The 8,460-nt window shown below is 50.7% G+C and overlaps 1 protein-coding gene across 2 annotated transcripts; it reads left to right on the top strand.

The window, feature by feature from the left end:
• Nucleotides 1–583: 583 nt before the first annotated feature.
• FEZF1 (FEZ family zinc finger 1) lies at nt 584–8,198 on the top strand. 2 transcript variants are annotated; one of them, XM_048836939.2, is made up of 5 exons: nt 584–2,411; nt 4,955–6,002; nt 6,132–6,266; nt 6,512–6,644; nt 7,266–8,198. In XM_048836939.2, the coding sequence occupies exons 2-5, from the start codon at nt 5,208–5,210 to the stop codon at nt 7,562–7,564; spliced, it is 1,362 nt and encodes a 453-aa protein (XP_048692896.1). In that variant the 5' UTR covers nt 584–2,411; nt 4,955–5,207; the 3' UTR covers nt 7,565–8,198. The 2 variants fall into 2 exon arrangements, with proteins under 2 accessions (XP_048692896.1, XP_074980548.1); XM_075124447.1 differs by lacking the exon at nt 584–2,411 and having other exon boundaries at nt 4,864–6,002.
• The last annotated feature ends 262 nt before the right edge of the window (nt 8,199–8,460 follow it).

The following is an 8,460-nucleotide window of genomic DNA, read 5'->3' as shown; positions in this document are numbered from 1 at the left end:
AGCATGGATACTTCAGAAATGAACCCTGCTGATTTCCAAAGGACTTTGCTGATACCATCATATCATAACAGCTCCATTCATTATTGTACTGGCTCGTGAAGTATGTCAATGGCTAGCTTCTCACTCCGCCAGATCAGGGCAGTAGGGAACAACAATTCACTACGGAAGAGGAATGCAACTTAGAGTCCTGCCAAAAGGTTGTTGACTGGAGCGGTTACAACTGAACTTGTTCCAGTAAAATTACACTGGGTCCTGTGGCTCTGATCCTCAACCAGAGGTCTATGTTGCCCTCTTCTTTTTGGGGGAAATCCTTTATATAAACCATTTCTCGTTTGTATTTTAGCGAGACATTCATTTAAAAAAAATTAACTCTAATAGATCACAACAATAACAACAACCAGGGGCTAATTTCCCTATTGAAAAAGCCATGGCAGTGCCGGGCTAATTTACTCCATTGTGTCCAGGTATGTCAAATTGCATGGTGTAGAGTATAAAGCGCTATTCTGGCAGTACAACAGAGCCGTGTAGGGGACGGAGTGGCAGTTTTTGCTCTGGATTTCCTGGCTTTTGTTTGGGGGGCAAATCACCCCTTTAACAATGCTGGATTGTAAAGATGTGATCCTGGTGATTGATTGATTGACTGATTGATTAGCTAATATGAACAAAGCAGTGACCGTAAACGAATCAAAGCGACTAAAAATAATAATCGGGCACAGAGGAAGCCGCCAGAGTCCTTCAATGAAGCAGGCAGGAGTATTGTCTGTAACCTCCTTGCTTCTTTCCTAGATCGCCCAGAAACATAATCCCGAATAAAACACGCTAGATTCCCGTCGCCTTCTCCTCCTGTAGCTAATCTGCAGCAAGTGAAAGAAGCTTGTTGTCTTTATCCAGATCCGAGGATGAAATGCAGCCTGTTCCTAGGGGGACTGTGAAACACGTCCAGGAGAAGATTAATACACGCAGCAGAAGGCTGGAGAAATTCTCATGCTTTTCAATTAATTTTTTACTTAAAAACGCAATGGAATTTATGTGTTTTATTACGAAGGAAGAAATGAAAGATTAAGGTTTAGGCGGTATTTTACATTGCTGTAATCGCCTTTGGGTTCAGATTGGAGTAATCTTGCCCACGAGATGAATTCGCCTGTGGCTCGGATTTAAACGCGCGTAGAGATATGTCATGAGAATAATGCAAGTGAGCAATATCAAGAACATAGTTTAGGAGCGAATGAAATGCAAAACCGATTACGGGGGGAAAGAGAACAGCACCTTTCCCAGACTGGATACGAAATTATTGTTCGGCGCTCAAACTTTTGCCCTTAATTCCTCAGAAGGTTTTTAACTCTGGGTCTGCTACTTCCCCAGGCAGAACAGACCAGACTTCCCTCTCCAGGACAACCCACTCACCCTTTGAACGTCTCTGGAGAGAAGGGCCAGAGATTGGAAAAAAGAAAGGCAAACAAATGGTGAAACACCCCAGTTAGAAGACAGCCGAAAACGCCCTTTGAAAATAGAAGCAGGCAAGCTGTCACTCTGACCACCGCGAATCATTTCAGGAATACCTCCCTTCAGCGCCAGCTGTTCTGTTGGAGAGGCGCTCGTAGTTTACAGACCCTCCCGTCTAATATCGCTAGAAAACCGAGACCCTGAGTGAAATGCAAGGTCCGGGACAGGAGCAGAAAAAATCGTTACCCTGCTTTAAGAGCGTAACTAGATTTTCAGCAATTTTTGCACTCGCAAAAGTCCCTTCTCTCAAACAGAGGCTGAGCCTGCCAAGAGATCCGTGCCTCTGTTTATTAAGTTGGCTTGCACACAAGTTTTCAGCTACACTAGATACAGAGGGGAAAATATCCATTAACAAATAATGAATAATCAAGATTTCCAAAGCTCCCTCTTTACCACTTCAGCGTTAAGAAGGCCAGTATTATCCTAATGGACGGGCTGTAATTGCTGCTTTGGGATATTTACACTGCTCAAATGACATTACATATATGTTACTTTCCAACGCATGTCAAAAAGTCAATCCCAAAAAGACCAGTTAAAAGGAACCTGTTAACCTACCAAGTGGGTGGGATTTGAAGCCTCCAAACCCACCCCGTAATAATTCCTTTCTTTCCTATCAGCTAAGAGGAAATTTGTCGAGATCAAATTTAATGTAAATTGTTCGGAAGCAGGAAACTCCGCTAGAATAGGCACGAAATAGACCCGGGAGGTTTACACGCGAGAAAACGAAGATCTCTCAAATTGGACCACGTGACCCCCGCACAGGTTCGGGATCCCTAATCTGATTTTATTTGTGTCCCTGTCAAACTCACTCAGACGCAGTGTTTGCAGTTTTTCTGGTGCGCCTTAAAATCCGTGCCCCGCCGCTGGAGGAGTCCCTGGGCTTTCGGTGCCAAGGCAGGAAGCAGCAGGTAAGAAGAGGGCCCCGCCTATGGGAACCTGATCAGCGCTTAAAAGGCAGCAATTAAAGTCTTAACCGCGACCCATCTGCCGCTGGACCTCTCCAGCGGCCACCCCCCCCGCTCGCCCTTTGTCTGCGCCCAGGAGGGAGCAGCGCCCAGCGGGAGAGGAAAGAGGACAAACGTGGAGCTCTGCCGGGCACCCTCAAGTCTGTGTCACCCAAACCCCGGCTCGCCGAACCCCCAGCTCGTCCCTTCTGTTGGCCCAGCCCTTGCTCTCCAGCCCTTGCTCAGCCCCCCACTTGCCACTACTTCAGCGGCCCCGGGCATCTCCCCACACCGCTGCCCACCACTCACAAGCCTCCCCCCGCGGGACTCCGAGGCCTTGGGGCTTTTGTCCCCGCCAAAGGGGCTCTGATCCCGCGCTATGGGGGAGGTTTGCATGCGCGGGGTCGCACGCCCAGCTGTGCTCCCAGGGCAGGGGTCACAGGCTGGTGCCCTGGGAAGGGACGGGATCCCGCACCCCAGGGCCCATGTTGCCTCGCCAGCGTGAAGCAAAGCTGAGCTATGAGCCCTGGATCAGTCTGTCCCTGCCCGCCCCATGGTCCTGGGGGAGCCCACCCTCAGCCACCCGTGCATCCGGGGCAGGGAGACCTCCCACTGCCAGCATGCCTAGAAGGGCCCGCCCTCCCAGGAGGCCTGCTGGAATCGCCACCCACTTCACCGCCCCACCGACTGCGGGCTGCCAGGGAAGAGGGGCCCTGGGTACCTGGCTCTCCAGATGTCTGCTCCACTGGGAGAGGCGGATCCCACCTTCCACCCGGAGGGGGCGGCGAATCAGCCCCTTGTCCAGCTTCTTCTCCCCTGCACAGTGCAGGGGAGGCCGTCGGGGCTGGATCCGGATGGGCTTTTGTAGGGTTTCTAGCAGGGCGTTACCCTGCCCAGACTCCCAGGTGGGTGTAGGGCGACCTCTCCCTGCCAGCCTGACCCCATTTCGGGCGCCTCCATTGGAGCCCGCTGGAGTCTTCCCCCTTAAAAAGGTCCAGGGCCTTGGTCCATCCCTCCGCGCCTGCTTCCGTGGGCCCAGAGAAGGGCTTGCTGTGGTGGGGGGAGCTGGCATTGTGGGCTGGCTATTGGTGCCCCATAGCTGCCCCCTTTCGCCAGCCTGAAATGCGGAGACTGGAGGGAGCCAGTATGGGGGACATCCCCCAGCCGGCTGTGCCCGGGCTGGACTCTTCCTCGTCTCCCACGTGTGTCAAAGGCCCTTGGGAGCAGCCAGGCACGGAACATGCAACAGGCACCTCCGGGCGGTGCAAAAGGGGCGGCTGCTCGGGCCACATCCAGCCCCCTCCCAGGGCCCCAGAAAGCGTCAGCAGCCCAGGAGGCGGGGGAGGGGACCTACCTGCCCAATGCAGTGGGGGCCCCATTCACGGCAATGTCCCTGCCCAGGCGCACATGCAGCCTGTTGCTTCGCTGCCTGTAGCCGAGATGGACTGTAGGCAGATTGGTCAGGAACTGCAGGCCTCTCTCGTTATATAATGCCCGCCAGTGGCCGGGGCAGACGGGAATAACTGACACTTGGTTTAGCGGTAGATTATCATGAATAGATCGGCCACAAAAATAAAAATAAATCGATGGCAACCTCCTCCTCCAGCCACGCTGCCTTGCTCCTGTGCTTTGACTGTAAACAAGCGGAGCAAGGAGCCTGGCTCCCTCTATGCATACAGGGTTCTCCCGTTAGGATTAAGGCCTCTAGGCACTGCTGAAACACACCGAGAGTGTGTGTATGCATATATATAAAGTATCGGTTTGGGCAAGCTCTTCCTCCTTCCTCCAGATTGTGATTCAACTTTTGGTTATTCGGTCTCAACTCGGCTTGGCCCCAGTGGTTTCTGTCTAGCCATTTGCGTTTCAATTCTGGAGTGATCGGATCTGGGGCAAGGTCCAGCCCCGTTTGTTGGCTGTCTTTTCCAAAAGACCAAAGCCCTCCAAGCCGTGGCGTCAGCCCCCGACCAGCGCCTGCCAGAAGGGCAGCGGCCTCAGAGCGTCCAACCCCCCCCCCCCCCCCCACGCGCCTCCTTCCCCACGCCAGAGCCTAGGCTGGAAAGTGGCAAGGAAACAATCAGCTTCCCCCAGAGCCGCTTCTCCTACCGCTGCCCGCTCGCCCGCAAATTGGGCTCCGTTTCCTTATTTAGCACGTGGACAATGATTTTATTTGCTGTCACTTAGAGCCAAACAAGAACATTGATGTCGGTTCAGCTTGGCCTCTAAAGCCTGGCGAAACAGATTGCGAATAATAATAAAGAAGAGAGGGAGGGGGCGTGCGAGGGGGAAGGGGGGAGAGAGACACCTCCTTCTCCTGGAGGGGGAGACTGCGTCTCCAATGAAAAGTAGTCGCTTACTAGGGGAGTTGGGAGGGGGGGTGTATGGGGGGGACTTTTCCTGTTGACTGTTGGAAGCGAATTGAGCAATTATCTAGTTTACCTTCTCCTCTTGGAAGTTAACGATTGGCGAGATCTTGGCTGCGTTATTGACACAACACTTTCTATTGATAGAAGTAAGCAGCGATTGTCCTTAAGTCACTGGTGCGCCAAAGTAACCTGTGATGGGCTGGCATGAGTCCACTGGACCGGGAAGGCTGGTTCCGCCGGCGGAGGCTCTAATGATGCTGGTGGCGGCGACGGTGCTGGTCTCCCTCCTTGCAGATCAGTGACCAGAAAAAGGGGGAGAGTGGGGAGAGAGAGAGAGGGGGGAAAAAAGAGGCGTCTACCAAAGCGGCTCAGACAGGCGAACAAATGCAAGCCAGCCATGGACAATAGTAGCCACCACACGGCGACCAAAATCTTAGCAACTTCTCCAGGCAGAGAGAGCCTGTCTGCTCGAAGCAACATGATCAGCACTTCTAAACCCCTGGCTTTCTCCATCGAGCGAATCATGGCCAGGACTCCAGAGCCGAAGTCCATTCCGGTGCCGCCCTTCCTCCAAGGATCCGTGCCCAAAGGAGACCCCAAACACTCGTTGCATCTCAACTCCTCCATCCCCTGCATGATCCCCTTTGTCCCGGTGGCGTACGACCCCCTCCCCAAAGCGGGGGTGGCCGGATCGGAAGCCAGGAAAGCTCACTTGGACTCCTCTGCCTCCCCCTTCAGCTGCGGCGATCTACTGAACTGTGCCCTGAGCCTAAAAGGCGATTTCTCCCGCGACGCCCTGCCCCTGCAGCAGTACAAACTGGTGAGACCGCGAGTGGTCAACCACTCCTCTTTCCACGCCATGGGAGCGCTGTGTTACTTCAACCGCGGCGACGGCCCTTGTCACCCGTCGTCCAGCGTCAACATCCACCCGGTGGCTTCTTATTTCCTCAGCTCGCCTTTGCACCCGCAGCCCAAGGCGTACCTGGCGGAGAGAAACAAACTGGTGCTCCCGTCCGTGGAAAAGTACCCTTCCGGAGTGGCCTTTAAAGACTTATCGCAGGCTCAGCTCCAGCACTACATGAAAGAAAGTGCCCAGATCCTATCGGAAAAAATCGCGTTCAAGAGCTCGGAGTTCAGCCGGAGCTCTCCCAGCAGCAAGCCCAAAGTTTTCACGTGTGAAGTTTGCGGGAAGGCAAGTAACTAACTTCCTTTGCTCGCATAAAGTTTCGATCCATTTGTCTGCTCCCGTTTTAGAACTATCACCCCCCCCCAAGTTGCTTTATGATTCTAATTGTTTTTTTTTTCTGATTTAACTTTCAAGGTATTTAATGCACATTATAATTTAACTCGCCACATGCCAGTCCACACAGGAGCCAGACCCTTTGTTTGCAAAGTTTGTGGCAAGGGCTTCAGACAAGCAAGCACTCTCTGCCGGCACAAGATCATACACACCCAGGTGAATATCTCTCACGCCTATTGCACTGCGTATTTCCACCTGGTTTTGCTGATCGGATCCGACAAAAAAAAAAAAAAACTATTAAAACGGGGTCATTTGGTCGGGAGGCGTTTGTTTTTGTTTTCGTTCGTTTTTTAAACAGGCTTTGCGTCGGTTTCACGTCTGTAGAAAGCCACAGATTTCCAAGCACTGGAAAGCGCTTTGCCAAGCACTTCAATATTTGCTTTTGTTTTGTTTCCTTATAGGAAAAGCCTCACAAGTGTAACCAGTGCGGCAAAGCGTTTAACCGGAGTTCCACTTTAAACACACACACCCGAATCCATGCCGGCTACAAACCTTTTGTTTGTGAATTTTGTGGCAAAGGATTTCATCAAAAAGGTACAAAGTCTCAAACCCCTTCTTGTTATTCTCCTCAGAATCCCACCCCTAGTAGGTAAACAATCGAAATAATTTGCAGGAGGGCTTGCTTTATTATTTATTCATTATTATTTTATTTTATTTTATTTTAAACCCTTGGCTCAGTTTTAACCTGGAGATCAACTTTTTATGTTGAATACTCGGTATCTGAAGTGTCCGATTTAAGCTTGTAGAGGAGTGGAAAAAAGAGAACTTTCGTTTTTTTTTTTTCACATTGCAAGATGCAATTTCCAACCTACTTGAATTCCCCCACCCCAAATGCAATTTGTTACTGTTCATCTTTTTGCTCAGTGTGAGAATCTTTGTTTAATATTAATCTTGGATTCTAGTAATCCTCATGCTATCGTTTAGAATTTTTTACAATACTTGTTCTGTGTGGTTTATAAATCTGGTTTTATTCAGCGCTTTACCGTGTGGTTCTAACAATCAATTTCCTAACCGGAATATTGTGAGTGGGTGGTTTGAGTTGTGTTTTAGTTAAAAACGATCAATTGACAATTTCATCTTGAGCTGGGGTTTGGGGATAGGGCAAAGCGCTCTCCCCAGTGTAGCGTCTGTGACCCTTGACTTGTCTGTTCCCAGGTAATTACAAAAACCACAAACTGACCCACAGCGGCGAGAAGCAGTTCAAGTGCAATATCTGCAACAAGGCTTTCCATCAGGTGTACAACCTGACCTTCCACATGCACACCCACAACGACAAGAAGCCCTTCACCTGCCCCACCTGCGGCAAGGGCTTCTGCAGGAACTTTGATCTCAAGAAGCACGTCCGCAAGCTGCACGACAGCGCCCTGGGACTGCCGCGAGCCCCTGCCGAGCCAGGGCCTGACCAGGAGCTACAGCCGCCGGGCCCGCTGCTGCAACAGCCGCACCATCCGTGAGGGAACTGCAAGCCCGGAGCCCCGCCGGTCCTACTAGCGAGGGAAGCAACCCAGAGCCCCGCGATGCAACCATCCGCCTGCTTCTTTGCATGCACCTGTTAAGCGGTTTTGTGTATTACGCTCTACTTGGCCACTAACATTGATGGACTGGTCGTTTCCTTCTTTTTGTTGTTGTTGGGTTGTTTTGTTTTGTTTTCTTTCTTTCAAGACTCGCTTTTTTTAACATCTCAGGGTTAGAGATGGTTTAAAAAAAAAAAAGCCAAGCCAATTTCTGCTGTATTTATTGGGATCTGTATTATCCGAGCCGGGAATGCTGCACCAATTAATTATTTCGATGTGTGTGTGTGTATATATGTATGTATTGGTTCTGCCCTGTCTTCGATGCCCGCTGGTTGTCCCTTCTTGATAGCTCCCCTCCTTCACCCCCTCCCCTGAATATCGTATCGTTATGGCCAGAGCTGGTTCACTATGTACGGATTTGAATTTCAGTTTGATTCTTGCACGTGGAAAATGAATTCGTTGACCTGGTGGAAATAAATACTTGGAGCGTGATGATTGAATCATCAAGGGCGCATTAGCTATTTACATTATTCAGCTACCAGACCAATGATCCTATTAAAGAGCTGTGATCCCACCATACCGCTTCCTAATGTATTGATAAGGAAAGGCTGGGGGCGGGCGGATGATAGGTAATACCAGCATAGAGGGGCTGTATGTGTGTATTTATGTTTAATCAAAAGGGAAGATGGATGGAAATCAAAACTGTGGCTGATGCCAGGTCCTTGAAATGCTCCAAGTGTTAATCAGCAGCTCTGCTGTGAGCTTAGGCGCTGGTGTTTTCTAACTGCAAACCTCTCCTGTTTTCTTGCCAAAACACTGAAACAACTGCTAAAGAC

Source organism: Caretta caretta, chromosome 1, assembly GCF_965140235.1.
Source record: "Caretta caretta isolate rCarCar2 chromosome 1, rCarCar1.hap1, whole genome shotgun sequence".
NCBI classification, from domain to species: domain Eukaryota; kingdom Metazoa; phylum Chordata; order Testudines; family Cheloniidae; genus Caretta; species Caretta caretta.
Note: the sequence above shows the minus strand (reverse complement) of the source record. Positions and strands in the feature narration are given on the sequence as shown.